The 21,643-nt window shown below is 30.4% G+C and overlaps 1 protein-coding gene across 1 annotated transcript in view; it reads right to left on the minus strand.

Moving 5' to 3' along the window:
* Positions 1–21,643, minus strand: part of kcnq1.2 (potassium voltage-gated channel, KQT-like subfamily, member 1.2) — a 306,186-nt gene that overhangs the window by 199,243 nt on the left and 85,300 nt on the right. The window contains exons 8-11 of the mRNA XM_079810186.1: positions 15,338–15,448; positions 13,432–13,527; positions 10,105–10,236; positions 2,335–2,476 (exon numbers count right to left, since the gene is read on the minus strand). Of these exons, the coding sequence (XP_079666312.1) occupies positions 2,335–2,476; positions 10,105–10,236; positions 13,432–13,527; positions 15,338–15,448 (481 nt within the window). The remainder of the gene's footprint in view (positions 1–2,334; positions 2,477–10,104; positions 10,237–13,431; positions 13,528–15,337; positions 15,449–21,643) is intronic.

Here is a 21,643-nt window from a genome sequence, read left to right on the forward strand (position 1 = left end):
CTTCAGGGAAACTCCTCAATCCATCCAATCAGCCACGGAAAAATCGGAATACTTTGTTAAAAAAATATTGTATTATTTATTAAAAAATAAATAATAAAATAAAATAAAATCTGATTAGCTATGTAAACCTTTGAATCCAAATACTTTCTCAATCGGATTTAAAAAATAAAAAAACATTTAAAAATATATTTTTTTAAATAAAATAAAAAAATATATATATATCAATAAAATAAAATTAAATAAATACAATTAGCCACGTAAACCTTTGAATCCAAATACTTTATCAATCAGATTCAATAAATAAATAAATAATAAATTGAAAAAATTGAAAATACATTTAAAAATATATTTTTTTTAAATAAAATAAATAAAAAATATATATAAATTAAATTAGCCACGTAAACCTTTGAATCCAAATACTTTCTCAATCGTATTCAAAAATAAAAATAAAATACGTTTTAAAAATATATAAATAAATTAAAAATATATATAAATAAAATAAATAAATTAGCCACGTAAACCTTTGAATCCAAATGCTTTCTCAATCGGATTCAAAAATGAAATAAAATAAAATAAATAAAAAATATATATAAATAAAATAAAATAAATTAGCCACATAAACCTCTGAATCAAAATACTTTCTCAATCAGATTAAAAATAAAATTTAAATAAAAATAATAAAAAAATATATATATAAAAAATATAAAAAATTAGCCACGTAAACCTTTGAATTTTGTGATTATTCTGTGATTATTATAAATTAAATTAAATTAAATTAAATTAAATTAAATTAAATTAAATTAAATTAAATTAAATTAAATTAAATTAAATTAAATTAAATTAAATTAAATTAAATTAAATTAAATTAAATTAAATTAAATTAAATTAAATTAATTAGCCACGAAAACCTCGGAATACAAATACTTTCTCAATCGGATTCAAAAATAAAAATAAAATAAATTTAAATATATATATAAATAAATTAAAAAAATATATAAATAAAATAAATAAATTAGCCACGTAAACCTCTGAATCCAAATACTTTCTCAATCCGATTAAAAAATAAAAATAAAAATAAAATATAAAAATGGCAACAACACATACATTTTAAATAAAATAATGTAAAACAAAATAAAATAAATAAAAAGCTAATAGAATATAATTGTTTAAAAAGCATAATGACAAAAGCACATACTGAAATAAAACTGAAATAAAAACGGAATCGGACTGAATTGTGCTCATGTAAACCTTTGAACCCAAACACTTTCTCACTCAGATTGACAAACTCCTTGAGCACATTAGCAGTGCCGTGGAGCGCATGTTTATTTACGTCTCGCAAACCTGCATATGGTCAAATATTTAGACACTTTGTTCAGATTAGATGTAATGCACATGTAAATGAATATTTGAATTGGATTACAAAGTTCAGGGTATAAACAATAATGATATAGGATTGGATTCATCGACGGATTGATGAAAATCAGTGCATGAAAACATACCCAGTGTGAATCCCGACCAAAACCAGTGTCATCAAATGAAGCTTCCAGTGTTAGTTTTGACAGTACATTTTTAGGTAGTTTTAGTCAGTATTTTAGTCACCTGAATTGTTTTTAGTTTTAGTCTAGTTTTAGTCGACGGCAAGTTTGAGCGCAGAATCTTGGGACATGTGGTCTTCACCTCACAGCCGGTGGGAAAGAATCGGGATAGGACTCGGGCAGAAATCATGTTGATGGATGTGATTATTAACGTTACTGTAGTGAAGCAGAAGCAGGACCGAGTGTTGTGGAGCTGAGGAACCGCTGGAGCGATTGTTAATAAGATGAACGCAACACACGCCTCGCGAGCAGCGGGACTTTTATTATGGCACAGTCGCGGCGGGACTTTTATTATGACACAGCCGCTTTTCCGCTCATGAGTGTGAGGTAACGAAGACACATCTGAGTGTGTTGATGATATTGTGACGTTACTCTGTGTGTTCTCTCAGCGGCTGCTATGACACTTGTTCACACTGCAGTGAGAGTAAAGCGTTTCTGCAAAATAAAACCAGAAACCGAGAGTAACGCAGATATGATGTCATCGACAGGCCACGCCCTCACACGTCCCGGTTCCTCAGGTAAAATAGCAATTTCTCACGATTTACAAATAGTTGGAAACATTTTGAGATATTGTAAGTACTCAACGGAACAAAATATATAACACTGGCCTAGGGGTTTATGGGTATTTTACTGAAAAAATGTTACATATTGCACCTTCAACACTGTTCCATGGTATTTCAGTAGCTAAACTGAATGACATGTTACATGACGTATGTATGGTAATAGAGCAGAAGCTTACCTGTGGACTCCTCTGAAAACACTCCGTCTTTCTCATCGATGTGGTCGTAGGTGATTTGCGGGATGGAGAGGGCTCGTTCTGCTCCAGGACCCAGAGAACCGTTGTCACGCGTGACCTTGGGCTTCCGTTTGTATCGCTTGCTCTGAGGAGGCACAACATTACACAGACTTTTAAAACAGGGTTCAGATACTGTAAAGTGAAAACTTCTACAATCAGAGATCGCACTCATCCAAACAATGCCTTTATTATCTTTCAAATTATAAAAAAGGTCAACAGATAAATAAAACATACTAATAAAACAAAAAGGGGCAAATAAAGTGCAGCACATGCAAAGATATCGCTTATTCAAACAGATTTAAAAAAAAATATATGATGGACCTAAAGAATGAAAGCTGTATCATATACTTGGATATTTATGAGCAATATCACGCTCATTGTCATGCAAAATGTGTTTCGTTGAAACTAATTTCATATATATTGTCTTTCAATAATTCGAGCACATTTCAAGGATTTTCCAGGACTTATACTTCCAAAAAATCTAACTGAAGTACTTCACGCATTAAGGAATATGCCATGTGTCACATGAACTACAAGTTTTATGATGCTTTTGGTCATTTTCAGAGCTGGATTACTCCTTTATTTATGTAAAACTAGGGCTGTGTGATATTGATAAAAAATGTGATATCCTTGTTAAATAATGTGATATTCGATATGCGATACGATATTGCTTTAAGTGTGTAAAATCCATTTAAATGATATATATTTTTTAAAATATTAAAAAACAGAATGATATAATTTGTGTGTTGTTTCATATTCTTTCTGGGAAAAGAAAGCATCGGTTCTGGGAAAAGGAAGCATTGACAGTTTGAGTGTGTAACAAGACACGAAAAAAGAACGGCTTGTGCGCACGTTTGATGTGTGTGTCAGACAGCGCAAGTTTTTCGCAACTTATTGCGTTTATTAACTCTTTTTAACCTCAAGCAAGTCACATAAGTAACAGTCGTGTGCTCAGTCTATTCTCTGCTGTATGCGTCGACCTAAAACATACACTTTTCACAATGTTGAAGTAGCTTATTAAAATCATTCAGATATTGCGTGCCCTTGCGATATGCATATTGGGATATGTACATTTGCGATATTTCGATCATTTCGATATATTGCGCAGCCCTATGTAAAACAATAACAAATGCTCTTCAACAGTGAAAGCAAGCAAGTCATACGGGTTTGGAGAGCGAGATGAGGGGAGTAAATTATGCTTGTCTGAACTAGCAAGTGTTAAAGGGTTAGTAAAGATTGTATAGTGATGACGATTTCAAAACACGGCCTCATGAAGCTTCGAAGCGTTATGAATCAGTGAGTCGATTCAACGATTTGAATCGCCAAATTTCAGCAGTTTGGCGGTTTGACACGCGATCCGAATCATGATTCGACTCACTGATTCATAACGCTTCGAAGCTTCATGCGGCCGTGTTTTGAAATCGTCATCACTATATAAGTCGTTATTTAGGGTTTTTTTGCACACAAAAACTATTGTCGCCGATTCATAAAGTTATTGTAGAGCCACTGTAGTGAGATGGACTTTGTAACGACGTCTTTAGTACCTTTTAAGGGTCTTGAGAGTGAACCGTGCCATTGAGCCAATGGAGGCCTTTCAGAGCCATCAGATTTACACTAAAATATCTTCATTTGTGTCTGAAGATGAACGGAGGTCTGACGGGTGTCCAACGACATGAGGGTGAGTAATTAATGACAGAATTTTCATTTTTGGGTGAACTAACCCTTTAAAGCTACACTATGTAACTTTTCCGTCCACTAGAGGTCGCCTGTTCAAAACAAAGGCGTAGTTTGATGACGCCACGTTTGAGCGCAGATTCTCGGGACATGTGGTCTTCACCTCACAGCCGGTGGGAAACAGTCAGGATAGGACTCGGGCAGAAATCATGTTCATGGATGCGATTATTAACATTACTGTAGTCTGAAGCAGAGCAGGACCGAGTGTTGTGGAGCTGAGCAAGGCCGCAGGAGCGATTGAAGAGCGGGACTGTTATTATGGCATAGTCGCTGGCGGGACTTTTATTATGACACGGTTGCCGGCGCTACTTCCTCTTCTCCAGTGCTGAGTGTGAGGTAACGCAACTCTGTTTATCGTATTAGATATATCTGAGTGTGTTGAAAAGGAAGTTATGATGTTCGCTCGGCGGCTGCTATGACACTTGTTCACACTGCAGTGAGAGTAAAGTGTTTCACTGAATAAAACCGGAGACCGAGGGTGACGCAGATATGACGCAATCGACAGGCGACTCCCTCACACGCATAGCTCACACGTCCCGGCTCCTTGGTTAAAATAGCAATTTTCTCACGATTTACAAATAGTTGAAAACATTTGGGATATTCTAAGTACTCAACTGAACAAAATATATAACACTGGCCTAGTGGTTTCTGGATATTTTACTGCAAAAATCCTACATAGTTCACCTTTAAAGTGGTGAAAATCAAGTTTTCGATGTTGTCTATGTGGTGTTTTTAATATGCTTGTAGACAAACCATGTGCAAAATTCATCAGCCATTGCTGAGTATTTTCTCCTTGAAACTGCAGTGAACCACAGTCTCAAAAACGCCAGTTTCCTACCCGCACAATCATGTGACCAATCCCGTCAGCGTGGGGGCGGGGCTTTCAACGATGCTCGAACCGTTTCTAACGCTGCTGATGTTCACACCAAACGTGAATACAGCGTCAGGAGCGAGTGACTTCAATGTTCAGTCAATGGAAAAGCGCGTCTGGAGGTCGCCACTAATTTGCAGATACATTTACACTGAAAACAACTAATAAAACACTTTCAAAAACACTTACATTTATGTTTTCATTCACTCATATTTTATGAAAAACAATGGCAAATACTTTTCAAATAATTTATGAAAAGCAAGCAAGTCCAAATAGTACAAACATAATACATAAAAAGCTAAATATAATTAATAAAAACATTAATAACAATATTAATCAATACTATAATAACATAAATAATGCTAAAATAAATAAAATTATAATAAATAAATAAAATAAAAATAAAATAAAAAGCTAAATAGAATTTTTTTAAAACATATTAATAATACTATAATATATAAATAATACTAGTTTGCAGATACATTTAAACTGAAAACAACTAATAAAACACTTTCAAAAGCACTTAAATGTATGTTTTCACTCACTCATATTTCATGTAAAACAATGGCCAATACACTTCAAACCATTTTACGAAAAAGCAAGCCAGTCATATGCGAGACATAAGAGAGAGGAAAGGATGATTTATCTCTTTAAATGCCATTATTGCATGCGAGGCGAAATTCAGACAGAAGAAGTGTGACGTCCGAATCCTAAATTCACATTAAATAATAATAATAATAATAATACATTTTATTTGGCCGACTCCTTTCTGAATACCCAAGGACATCTTACATATATCAACAGTCATAAAAGAAAGAAATACATTAAAATACATTACATTCATAATAAAATATGTACCAAATAATATAGATCTGATTAGTGCTAAAAGCGCCAAAATATAAAATTTTAATATTTAAATCTCACATCTCATCTGATAAGCAATCGACACGGCGCTTTCAAGAAACTCTTTGTTGAGTCGCTGATAAGGCTTGCGTAAAAAAATGATTCACGTGCAAAAAATCCCACAGATATGAATTTCAAATCTGCCCTTTATTGGAGAGCATCATGAATATGCATTTCGTGAATTTATGAATTCTGCGGTGACTCTGCAACCTACACAAGCGAATACCTCCGGGGTAAAATATTAGTCACGTCACACACACACACACACACACACACACACACAATCCCGGCTTCCCACTGGCCTGAATAACTGCAGTAGGGGACATAGGGCTGAATGAGAGGTTTATGAAGGAGAGCAGTCACACGCCCGCGCGGGAAGAGGTGGAATGGGCCGTCGCGCAGACCAATATGTTTGGAGTCAGAGCTACACAAAGATTGTTTTGTTGTTCTTGCGCTACACAAAGGTTTTGCTCCCAGGAGCGAGGCTGCGATGACATCATTGCGTTTGACTGTGTCTTTGTGCGGGACAGACAAAGGGGGGCCGAGGGGTCAAGCGGGTGACCGGAGAGACAGCCAGAAACCGCCGCGCTTCTCACACCTAAACCTACATCCTGACCTGCTTTCTCTTTTATTTGCGCGCTGTGAAATCCACCGCAGGGTTAAATCCGTCACACGGCACAGTGTTCATTAAAATGTTGAATGGCAAAAAGCTTCTGGCTCTGCGACAAACACACAAAGTCAGTCGAATGCAGTGTTGGGGAAGATAAACTACTGGCTTTGCATCGTCTGAACTCGTTCAATGACGGTCAAACGGTTTGATAATGAGGGGAAATATAGCTCGATACACTACAGGATACTAACAACTTCTTGTTGTTTTAATACTTGACAACATTTACATATTTACACTATAAAAACACTAATACAACTTTTTTTTTAAATTCACAAAAATAAGAATAAATCAAGTTTTGAATATTGTAAACGTGTCAAATTAAGGAAGTAAAATTTGTTTAATTTTCATGTTGCTTATTACAACTAATAAAAACTACAAATGTCTCTTCTGCTCACCAATGATGCATTTATTATATTATAAATACAATAAAAAGAGAATTATTGCTAATAAAACTAATAAACGTGACAAAAGCTCACTAAAATTAAATTTAGGATGAAAACTGATAATATCAAGCTAATTCAAAATATTAATATAGCATATGAATAATGCTAAAATATAAAATTAAGCTCATTCAAAATATTAATATATTATATAAATAATACTAAAATATAAAATTAAGCTAATTCAAAATATTAATATAGCATATGAATAATGCTAAAATATGAAATTAAGCTCATTCGAAATATTAATATAGCATATGAATAATGCTAAAATTTAAAATTAAGCTCATTCGAAATATTAATATAGCATAAGAATAATGCTAAAATATGAAATTAAGCTCATTCGAAATATTAATATAGCATATGAATAATGCTAAAATATGAAATTAAGCTCATTCGAAATATTAATATAGCATATGAATAATGCTAAAATATACAATTAAGCTCATTTGAAATATTAAAATAGCATATGAATAACACTAAAATATAAAAGCAAGCTCATTCAAAATATTAATATAGCATATGAATAACACTAAAATATAAAAGCATTATATTCAAAATATTCAAAATATTAAAATAGCATATGAATAACACTAAAATATAAAAGCATTATATTCAAAATATTCAAAATATTAATATAGCATATGAATCATGCTAAAATATAAAATTAAGCTCATTCGAAATATAACATGAATATTGCTAAAATATAAAATTAAGCTCATTCGAAATATTAATATGGCATATGAAAAATGCTAAAATATAAAATTAAGCTCATTCAAAATATTAATATAGCATATGAATAATGCTAAAATATAACATTAAGCTCATTCGAAATATTAATATAGCATATGAATAATACTAAAATATAAAATTAAGCTCATTCGAAATATTAATATATCATATAAATAATACTAAAATAAAATAATTAAATGAAAAGCTAAATAGAATTATAAAAAAACATGAATAATATAAATAAATACTATAATAACATAAATAATATACATTTACACTGAAAACAGCTAATAAAACACTTTAAAAACTGAGAAATATTATTACAATGTAAAATAAGTGTTTTCTATATGAATATATAGTGAAGTGTAATTTATTCCTGTGATCAAAGCTAAATTTATTCTTCAGTATCACATGATCCTTCACAAATCATTCTAATGATGATTTGATGCTCAAGAAAGATTTATTATTATTGTTATATCGTGAATGCTTCATATTTTGGGGGAAAAACAAAAGCAGCATTTAAATGCAACAAAAAAAAAGAATCAGTGAATCGTTTTCTAAATCAGTTCACTTATGAATCATCCAAATGAACTGATTCAGTCAAACGAATCTTCACAAACACTACATATGAGAGAAAAGACATTCTACTAGTAAAAAAAGGTCTCTGTCACACACTAAAGATGCATTTAAAGCGGCAAACACATTTTACTTGTGTAATCGAACATATTTCAAACCAGGAACGTGTATTAAAAGCATTAGGAATCATCCGAATGAACTGACTCAGTCAAACGAATCTTCACAAACACTACATATGAGAGAAAAGACATTCTACTAGTAAAAAAAGGTCTCTGTCACACACTAAAGATGCATTTGAAGCGGCAAACACATTTTACTTGTGTAATCGAACATATTTCAAACCAGGAACGTGTATTAAAAGCATTAGGAATCATCTGAATGAACTGATTCAGTCAAACGAATCTTCACAAACACTACATATGAGAGAAAAGACATTCTACTAGTAAAAAAAAGGTCTCTGTCACACACTAAAGATGCATTTGAAGCGGCAAACACATTTTACTTGTGTAATCGAACATATTTCAAACCACAACGTGTATTAAAAGCATTAGGAACCATCCGAATGAACTGATTCAGTCAAACGAATCTTCACAAACACTACATATGAGAGAAAAGTCATTCTACTAGTAAAAAAAAAGTAGTAAAAGTATCTGGAAAGGTCTCTGTCACACACTAAAGATGCATTTGAAGCGGCAAACACATTTTACTTGTATAATCGAACATATTTCAAACCAGGAACGAGTATTAAAAGCATTAGGAACCATCCGAATGAACTGACTCAGTCAAACGAATCTTCACAAACACTACATATGAGAGAAAAGTCATTCTACTAGTAAAAAAAAAGTAGTAAAAGTATCTGGAAAGGTCACTGTCACACACTAAAGATGCATTTGAAGCGGCAAACACATTTTACTTGTATAATCGAACATATTTCAAACCAGGAACGAGTATTAAAAGCATTAGGAATCATCCGAATGAACTGACTCAGTCAAACGAATCTTCACAAACACTACATATGAGAGAAAAGACATTCTACTAGTAAAAAAAGGTCTCTGTCACACACTAAAGATGCATTTGAAGCGGCAAACACATTTTACTTGTGTAATCGAACATATTTCAAACCAGGAACGAGTATTAAAAGCATTAGGAATCATCCGAATGAACTGACTCAGTCAAACGAATCTTCACAAACACTACATATGAGAGAAAAGACATTCTACTAGTGAAAAAAAGTAGTAAAAAGTATCTGGAAAGGTCTCTGTCACACACTAAAGATGCATTTGAAGCGGCAAACACATTTTACTTGTGTAATCGAACATATTTCAAACCAGGAACGTGTATTAAAAGCATTAGGAACCATCCGAATGAACTAAAATGAGTGAGTTCTACAAGTAAAAGACAAAGAAAACACTTGAACAAAAACCCCAGCAAGGTTTCCATGTGGAAAGTCGTCTGCTAATGTACAAGCTAAAAAGTCCCAATGTTAATGTGATCTAAAACGCCCATCACACCCTCTACTGTTCACCTACGTCCTGCAGGGGCCTTTACATGCATTCTGGGAAACTCTCATGAGCCTATAGAAAGGACTTAACGCACAATAAGCCCCTCTCGGAAAATGCTTTCACTGTCTCTGCTTTTGCAGTGGCCCGCTACGGAGGCTCAGTGGGGACAATCGACAGGAAGGGACATGACAATGACCAAAAAACAACAACAACACAAAGGGCTTGAAAGACAAGACAGAGAAATATCCGGGGGGAGTGAGGGATGGAGGAAGTGCTTCTCCTCACCAGCCGTCTGAAGTTGCCCGGGCTGGAGTTTTCCGAGTTTATGATGGGGATGTAGTCGCCGGTCAGCACGTACATCTTCCACGTGGCCGTACAGCCGTTGGACTTCTCGCAAGCGTAGCATCTCCACAGCGTCTGAGGAACAAATGCAGTGTATTAGGAACAGGGTTTCTGCAGGTTTCACCAAGTCAAATTTAAGACTTTTTAAAGGGTTAGTTCACCCAAAAATGAAAATTCTGTCATTAATTACTCACCCTCATGTCGTTCGACACCCGTCAGACCTCCGTTCATCTTCAGAACACAAATGAAGATATTTTAGTGTAAATCTGATGGCTCTGAAAGGCCTCCATTGGCTCAATGGCACGGTTCACTCTCAAGACCCTTAAAAGGCACTAAAGACGTCGTTACAAAGTCCATCTCACTACAGTGGCTCTACAATAACTTTATGAATCGGCGAGAATAGTTTTGTGCGCAAAAAAACCCTAAATAACGACTTATATAGTGATGACGATTTCAAAACACGTCCTCATGAAGCTTCGAAGCGTTATGAATCAGTGAGTCGATTCAGCAGTTTGAATCGCCAAAGTCACGTGATTTCAGCAGTTTGACACGCGATCCGAATCATGATTCGACTCACTGAATCATAACGCTTTGAAGCTTCATGATGCATTGTTTTGAAATCGGTCATCACTATATAAGTCGTTATTTAGGTTTTTTTTGCGCACAAAAACTATTCTCGTCACTTCATAAAGTTATTGTAGAACCACTGTAGTGAGATGGACTTTGTAACGACGTCTTTAGTGCCTTTTAAGGGTCTTGAGAGTGAACCGTGTCATTGAGCCAATGGAGGCCTTTCAGAGCCATCAGATTTACACTAAAATATCTTCATTTGTGTCTGAAGATGAACGGAGGTCTGACGGGTGTCCAACGACATGAGGGTGAGTAATTAATGACAGAATTTTCATTTTTGGGTGAACTAACCCTTTAAGACCATTATGAATTACATTTAAGACCTATATCACGCAATAAAAAACTTACAAAGGAAAATGCAGAATCCACATGGTTAAAGAGTATTTAAATTTATAAATTAAAATATATATATATATATATTTTTTTTTTTTTTTATTTATTTAATTTATTTATATATATATTTTTTTAATTTATTAACTTTTTTTAGGGCTGTCAAAAGATTAATCGCGATTAATCACATCCAAAATAAAAGTTTGTGTTTACATAATATATGTGTGTGTGTACTCTGTTAATTATTATTTATATTTAAATTCACACACATTCATGTATATATTTAAGAAATATTTGCTTGTATATACATTTATATAATCTATAATATATATAAATATAAATGTTTCATATATAAAAATAATATTTTTTTCTTAAATATATACATGCTTGTGTGTGTATTTATATATAAATAATAATTAACAGAGTACACACACATATATTATGTAAACACAAACTTTTATTTTAGATGCGATTAATCACGATTAATCTTTTGACAGCCCTACTTTTTTATATTATTATTATTTATTTTTTATATTTATTTTTTTATATGTATGTGTATGTATATGTGTATAATTTATTTATACAGAATATCTTAATTTAGTATTATTATTATTTCTTTCTGTATTATTCTTATTATTTTATCACTTGTCTCAGAAATTGTTCTCCTTGTTTTGTTTGGCAGAAAATATAAATAAAAAGTTCAAAAAAGAAAAGAAAATGCAGAATCACAAAATTTCTTGCAAAGCAAAATAATACATTTATTAGCAGGCTATTAGTAAACTTGCACTTCCTCATAGCTCAATCCCACCAGGATTGAAAAAACATTTTTCACAAAAAATAATATACATAAATATATATATATTATTTTATTTTATTATTTTATTTGACTGATTTTGTGGTGGTCATTTCCAGAAATTTGTATGTTTTTTGTTTTTCCATAATTAGGATGCAACATTTACCATATTATTATATTAGATGCACAATAGTCACACATGACAATAAAAGGTCCAGTGGTGTGCTATCTAGCTTTAATAACATGACTGCTTAAAGTGGGAAATATGACCAAAATCTTACAAGTAAACCCCATCAATAAGCAATTGCTTAATATAAGTAAAAAGTTCTCAAAGTAATCAAGTAAAGGGTGTGTGTATTTAATTGTATTTGTGTGTAATGTGTGTATTTAATCGTTCAGGGGCAATAAGCCTAGAAATAGAAAACAGTGCACAGAATCCAGTCAGTCCGACATCGGTCAGTAAAAGGGCTGCGTAATATATCGAAATATCGCAAATGTACATATCGCAATATGCATATCGCAAGGGCACGCAATATCTGAATGATTTTAATAGGCTACTTCAACATTGTGAAAAGTGTACGTTTTAGGTATATCAGAGAATAGACTGGGCACACGACTGTTACTTATGTGACTTGCTTGACGTTAAAAAGAGTTATTAAACGCAATAACCTGCGAAAAACAACTGCTTGCAGTCTCGCGCTGTCTGACACACACACACCGAAACGTGCGCACAAGCCGTTCTTTTTTCCGTGTCTTGTTACACACTCGAACTGTCAAATACACACACAGTTGTGTCAAAATGGCTGTCTTGATGAGTATTCATGTAAACACAGTCGGTTATGCTTTAAGTGAACGATATCATTTGGAGAAATAAATTGATTTTACACACTTCGAAAAAATATCGTATCGCATATCGAATATCGCATTATTTAACAAGGATATCACATATCGCATTTTTATTCAATATCGCACAGCCCTAGTCAGTAACAAACTCAGTTTGTGGTTTATTAACTCTTTTTTAGTGCTATCAGGCATATCATACTTTTATTTGGTCACTTTGCGAGATAGCAAGTGAGAAAGATTCGTCTTTGCTTTCCCGATAACTATAAGAACTGGATGAAGCTAAAGAATAAAATCCGTTTGATGTGTCTGTGGTACAATCCGAAAGAGACTCGCGCAAATAACAAGAAAGCTGATTGGCTGCAATATAAGATGCATGCTGGTCTCATTTGTAGTTGTAATACAGCGAACTATAGTTGGACTAGCGAAAGAAAGAACTACAACACACACTTAAGCGCTGCGGGAGCATTTCAATGAGCATTAGAGCTAGCGTTACATGGACGTAGGAAAATTAAGACCTGTTTAAAACGATTTAAGACCTAGAACTCAATACTTCAGCGAATTTAAGACTTTTTAAGGCCTAAAATTTTAGACTTTTTAATACTTTTTAAGACCCCGCGGGAACCCTGTAGATGATCACTGAACGAGGCGATGTTGGAGGAGCAGTGTTTCGTCACCTGTATGAGAGAGGCTGCGGCGGGAATCTGGCGGTTGAAATGCTTCTGCCTCTGCTTCTGCTGGACTTTAAGAGCAAAGCCCGATCCCAGAATGCCCTGCACACAGAGGAAGAGCCGTCAGATAATCGCCTACCACCAAATAAACACACTAAATGGAAAAGCTTACTATAAAAATTTTATTAAATGTAACTATGTACTTCAAATCATAGTACGGTTACAAAATAAAAGCACAATAAATAATACGATAATCATGAATGATGTTGATAGAGTTTTATAAAAATGTGATTCATTTAAATTATATTTATTTTTATATATTTTTATATTAAATTATTATATGTTATATATATTTCTAAATATAGAAATATATAATTCTAATATATATATGTATATATATATATATATATATATATATATATATATATATATATATATATATATATATATATATATATGTGTGAATTTATTATAGAAGTATTATAGAATTAATTTTATAATTAATTTATTGATTATATATTAGTGTAATAATATATATATAATTTATACTTTATTATAATCATACAATTTTATATTAATTAAATATATATATATATATATATATATATATATATATATATATATATATATATATATATACCTACACACATTCAATTATTATAAAATTATTATATAATTAATTGTATTATTTATTTATTGTTTACATATTCATTTAAAATGATATATAATTTACACTATATATATATATATATATATATATATTGATTCTATTATATATACACTATATATATTTTTTAAAAATATATAATTCTAATAAATAAATATACATATAATTAATATTTTTAATTATAATTTATGTTATTATATATATTAAATATATAATTTAAATTATAATTTATTATAGAAGTATTATATAATTAATTTAATTAATTTATTGATTATATATTAATTTAAAATGATATATAATTTACATGTTATTATAATTATGTAATTTTATATGAATAATTATATATATATATATATATATATATATATATATATATATATATATATATATATATATATAAATAAATATATATATATATATATATATATATATATATATATATATATATATATATATATATATATATATATATATATATATATATAGTGTGTGTGTGTGTGTTATATATTATGAATTATATATATGTGTGTGTGTGTGTGTGTGTGTGTGTGTGTGTGTGTGTGTGTGTGTATGTGTGTGTGTGTGTGTGTGTGTGCGTGATTTAATATATAAATATGAAATATATAATATATATTTTTGATTTATTGTAGCATTAGTATATATTTATTTTATTAATTTATTGATTATATATTAATTTAAAATTATATATAATTTACATGTTATTATAATTATGTAATTTTATATTAATAATTATATATATGTGTGTGTGTGTGTGTGTGTGTGTGTGTGTGTGTGTGTGTGTGTGTGTGTGTGTGCGTGTGTGTGTGTGTGTGTGTGTGTGTGTGTAATTATAAATATATTTATAATTATATATAATATATTATGTGAATTAATTAATTAATATAAATATATTATTATACTATTTATTTATTGAGTATATATATAATTAGAAATGTAAAAACGTTTTCTTTATCATAATTCTGTTTATATATATATTCTGATTTACTCAGTAATTGTGTTCGATTGTAATGTTGCAGATGCATGTTATATAATGTGTAACATGAGGACCGCGGGCCCCTGAGGCCCCTGAGGCCCCTGGAGGCCCTATCACTCTTAAATGGACCACATTAACCCCAGACCCCATTACTGGAGGGCCTCCATAGGAAAACACTGCCCCGGGGCAGCAGACAAGCTCGGAGAATGTGTGTGTGTGTGAAAGAGAAAGAGAGCAGTCAGTGTGTTTACCGCAGGCAGAGCGAAGAAGGAGATGGCAAACACGCTAAAGCAGGAGGCGATGGCCTTCCCAATCCACGTCTGAGGGACTTTGTCTCCATAGCCTATTGTAGTCACAGTAACCTAAGAGAAAAACAGTATGGGATTCACAGTCATCCGCTTTAATGATGTTTGCCAAGATGTGAGAAAATGGACAAAACCACAAAGACGAGACAGTAGGAAAACACCCTAGCAACATACTATAAACCACTCAGAACAACTTGCAACTCACTAAAAATTCACTTTGAATACTTTTTCAGCTGCATAGAAATGCACAACCCAAGCGCCTAGAATACTATAGAAACTCATTAAAAACACCCAGAACATCTTAGCAACCACAAAGAAATGAGCTAAAACACACAGAACACCCTGGCAACCAAATAACAAACCCCGGCGGCTAGTTCAGCACAGGCAAAACCATCTGTTAAACGTGAAATTCTAGTTTTTACTCTTATCTTGACCAGACATTATGTCTACACAACATGGTTTCAATATGAATGATGTTGATAGAGTTTTATACAAATTTGAATGTATATAAAATTATATATAATTTTATATATTTAATAGTAATTCATTACTTATGTAATTATTTAATATAAAAAATTATATATCATTTTAATAAATATATATAATTTATACTTTTATGAATTTATTATAGAAGTATTATAGAATATATTTTATAATTAATTTATTGATTATATATATATATATATATATATATATATATATATATATATATATATATATATATATATATATATATATATATATATATATATATATATATATATATATATATTAATTTAAAATGTTTAAAATGTTAACAAATGTATTATATATATTTATTATTAAATATTTATAATTGTTAAATATATATATATATATATATAATTTATATTTTTATGAATTTATTTTAGACATATTATAGAATTGATTTTATTATGCATTTATTGGTTATATATTAATTTAAAATTATATAGAATGTATACTTTATTATAATTATAAACTTTTATATTAATTATATATATAATTTATATTTTTATGAATTTATTATAGACGTATTATAGAATTTATTTTACTATTAATTTATTGATTATATATTAATTAAAAAATATATAGAATTTATACTTTATTATAATTAACTTTTATATTAATTATATATATAATTAATATTTGTATGATATTTTTATTATAGAAGTATTATAGAATCAATTTTATTATTAATTTATTGATTATATAGTAATGTAAAATGATTATTGTTTATATATTAATTTAAAATTATATATATAATTTTCACTATTATATAGTTAATATTTTTATGAATTTATTATATATATTTATTATAAATATTATGTATTTCTAAAAAATATTTATAATTCTAATAAATATATATATAATTAATTTTTTCATTTCATTCATTATAGAATTATTGTAGAATTTATTTTACTATTAATTTATTGATTATATAGTAATTAAAAATTATTATTGTTTATATATTAATCTAAAATTATATATATATAATTTTCACTATTATACAGTTTATATTTTTATGAATTTATTACATATATTTATTATAAATACTATATATTTCTAAAAATATTTATAATTCTAATAAATAAAATATATAATTTATTTAATATATTATAGAATTTATTTTAATATTAATTTATTGAAATTAAAATGAAATATAATTTATACTTTATTAAAATGACAGAAAATCAAACAGAACACCCTGGCAACCAAATAACAACATTCTAGCAACCTCCAAACCCCAGCGGCAAGTTCAGCACAGGCAAAAACCATTTGTTAAACGTGAAATTCTAGTTTTTACGTTTATCTTGACCAGACATTATGTCTACACAACATGGTTTATTTACATTTTTGGAAGCACCAAATACACATCAAATGGAAACGTCAGACGTGTCATATTTAAGGACATCCGAGACGATTTTCTAAGGCGTCTATTGAAGTTCACGCCCGGTTGGCTTTTTCCCTAATCCTGCACAAAACGTGGGGTTTGAGCGAACGCAGGAAAACAAACACGGCTGTAGCAGCGCGTGAAAGTGCCGTCCATTGGAGAGGGCTTTCTGGAGACGAGGTGTGTTTGCAGTCTTTCCATTCAACACGGACAAAAAGAGCTAAAGTAGGACGAGGCGTCAAACAAGTGCTCTGGGTGGCGAGAGAGTTTAATCCCACCACTGAACATCCAAAAGACCACAAAGGCCTCGGCAAGAGGGAGTCCACAGTCACCGGGACTCAAGTGCCCTGGGTGGCGCCCCAGACTGTGTGTGTGTGTGTGTGTGTGTGTGTGTGTGAGACTTCAGGAGCCCTAATATTCTCCAACCAACCGATTCACGTCGAGTTATTGAGTCACAGAGTTCAGTCGATGCTCTACGTGTGTGGCAAAACCAAAGCTAACATCTCAGTGTGTGTGTGTGTGTGTGTGTGTGTGTGTGTGTGTGTGTGTGTGTGCTTGCATGTGTGTGGGCTGCGATTACAGCTCTAGTTTTTCTCCCCATCTTGTCTTTAATCTTGCTAAATTTATCTGCACACTGCTCTTCTTCTTTTTTACTCCAGATATATGGTTTCTGACATGTTTAAGAGCAACTTGAGAAATATAGCTACTTTAGCATCATGTGTTTATTTTAGCATCTAGAACTAAATCTGTTTTATAATCGCCTACCACAAAATAAACACACTAAATGGAAAAGCTTAGTATAACATTTTTAATAAATGTAACTACGTACTTCAAATCATAGTACGGTTACAAAATAAAAGCACAATAAATAAGACGATAATCATGAATGATGTTGATAGAGTTTTATACAAATTAGAATTTGTGTAATTATATTTATTTTTATATTAAATTATTATATGTTATATATATTTCTAAAAATATATATAATTCTAATATATATATATATATATATATATATATATATATATATATAGATGTATATATGTATTTATGTATATATATGAATTTACAATAGAAGTATTATAGAATTTATTTTATAAATAATTTATTGATTATATATTAATGTAATATATATATATATATATATATATATATATAATTTATACTTTATTATAATCATATAATTTTATATTAATTAAATATTTATATATATATACATACAATTATTATATATATATATTAATGATTCTATTATATATACACTATATATATTTCTAAAAAATATATAATTCTAATAAATAAATAAATATATATATATATATATATATATATATATATATATATATATATATATATATATATATATATATATATATATATATATATATATATATATATATATATATATATATATATATATATATAGCTACTTTAGCATCATGTGTATATTTTAGCATCTAGAACTAAATCTGTTTTATAATTGTAAATACTCTAGAAGTTTGGACACATTTACTCCACTATTTATTCTATTTACAATATATATTTGTCTATAATGCTAATCTCAGAAGATGGCAACACTTTACAATAAGGTTCCATTAGTAAACATAGTTTAACATTAGTTCAAATCAATGCATTAATAAATACTGCAACAAAATTATTGCTCATGTTTCATTAATATTAGTTAACTGTCCATTGTTAAAGGATTAGTTCACTTCAGAATTAAAATTTCCGTCACGCGTGATTTTTCCAATGTGATTATGTAATATGTGGCGCAGCTCAAGACAAACATTTGTGGTTAAAAAGATCAATTTTTATATTTTTTTTAGAAATTTACCAATGGTTCTGCTAGATAAGACCCTTATTCCTCGTCTGGGATCATGTCGAGCCTTTGAAACTGCATTGATTTGGACCTTCAACTGTTGGTTCCCATTGAAGTCCATTATGTGGAGAAAAATCCTGGAATGTTTTCCTCAAAAAACTTCATTTCTTTTCCACTGAAGAAAGAAATACATGAACATCTTGGATGACGTGGGGGTGAGTAAAATATCAAGAAATATTAATTCTGAAGTGAACTAAACATTTAATGTCAGCTCAGATTAATTTCACTTCAGCTCTGCACCCCTCACCGACCCACCCGTGGGTCCAACATTGCATCATCATAATCATTTGAAAAAATCTATAAGTTGTGCAGCACAAAACTAGACATATATATGTTATTGTTTGAAAGATTAGAACCTCAGCTTTCTTGATAACCCAATCACTTTTGCATTTATGTTACATATAAGACGATAATCACCCCCCGCAATGACCCCCCTTGAGAAAATCATATGAATAATATTACATTTCATATTTATATCACACAAATTCACCAAAAATAGACATATATGAAATGAAAGCTCTTATCCTTGCACTGTCTCAATACATTTGAATGGCTTAAGCAGATACAGCTTCACTATACAGGTGTTTTGGTCAACAGTACAGCATAGTGTGCATTGATTATTACGTCAACCATATTTACAGGATCATTATATTATGGAGAGTGATGGAGATGCAACATCGTTAACATTAATGCTAATGTTTTTCTTGTATTTACCCCTCAGGTATTCCTTACTAATTGGTGGTCAAATGTGACCATACACCTTAACTATTTTTCAATTAAATAAATGCTCTATATTTTAGTTTAATAATATTTATTGAATATTTTGAGGAGATCTTTTGGTACTAAATAGGCCTATATTTGTGCAATAATTATGGTCCATTAATGACCATTTAATGAATTAAAATATTTTTCTTCTAATATTTTTCTTATTTATATTACAATTAGTGTAATTAAGGTTAAAATAGAGAATTTCAATGCAAAGAGGCAAATTAGAGTCATGTTGTGGCTGAAAAAAATAATACATTTCATTTGTAAAGCCATGGTTTACCCACTATAGGTGCCTGTATGGCTCTTTAATAAATATTCACCCAGTCTAGTTGCTCAAAAAAGTTTTGCAGATCATAATTGCTTACTTATTTTTAAGTTTTGCATTTGAATAAATATTTAGACATGATCAAACACTACATTTCTTTAAATGTGAAATTTGAGTACTTATATTTTTAATGATACTTATATAACAGTGTTAATTTTGACAGCAAATTTTGATTTAGTTTTAGTCATAGTCTTTTGACTAAAATGCCATTTAGTTTTAGTCATATTTTAGTCACCTGAATTGTTTTTAGTTTTAGTCGAATAATTATCATAAGATTTTAGTCGACTAAATCTACAGTAGATTTAGTCTCCTAAAATCTAATGAGTTTAGTTAAATTGTAATACATTAAGCATTTAAGCATTACATAACCAACTGTCACTTGATCTGACATTTTGACATCATTTTGTTTTTTACATTAAAAATACACGAAAGAGCTCAATTCACTTTTTTGTTTGAAAATTATTTGTCAACGAAATTAACACTGTTATATAAGCACACACAAGTGAATATTAATGAATGCAAGCAAATAAAATTTAACCCAAGAAACGTTTAAAATAGTGCTAAAAAGGCAAACTTATTCAAGATCAAGATCGAATCAAGATCGAAATCGATATTTGTGTCAATCACTCCAACCTGAATTTAAAAGTTGGCAACCTTGGATTTCATTCACATAATGACGTTAAAATTAAAATATGTTATATTTAGCATTTTATATGGAGCTAATAGCTACACCTGCTTAGCATTTATAATGTAAACATCCATTATTGAATTGTATATATAAAAATGTTACACATACAGTATTTTTCATTGTCAGTTCATGTTAAAGCTACACTGTGTAACTTTTTTAGTTTATTCTTAGCTAAAAACACTTAGTTCTTTCAAATATATGTGCTCATTAATGTATATTTACTTCTTTCAAGTAAACAAATATCCTCGTAAGTTTATAATATGCCATTGAAAATACATACGGGTGAGGGGTTCGAATGCCGGTCGCCATGTTGCCCCTCCATCTTGAAAGTACATTAGCCAAAGAGGGACATACCCGTAAATTCAAGCTTCGCCTTTCGTGTTTTAACACTCGATGGCACCGTGTCGAATGTGGACGAGGTTGAACTGGAAGCCATGTTAATCTTGGACTAAATCGGCCACCGAAGGAGTTAAAACGAAATCGGAATTGAGAGGAACAGAAACTAATATTCACTGGATGGTCATATACCTTTTCACCACTAGATGGGGGAAAACATCACACAGTGTAGCTTTAACTAATGTTAAATGGAACCTCACTGTAAACTGTTAGACTTTAGATATTTAGTACATAGTAAAGTGTGTCCAAACCAAATATCTAAAGCTGTTAAACTACATCTTTTAAGCTTCTCCAAACTTTTCGTA

Source organism: Gobio gobio (genome assembly GCF_949357685.1).
Source record: "Gobio gobio genome assembly, chromosome: 25".
NCBI lineage: Eukaryota > Metazoa > Chordata > Actinopteri > Cypriniformes > Gobionidae > Gobio > Gobio gobio.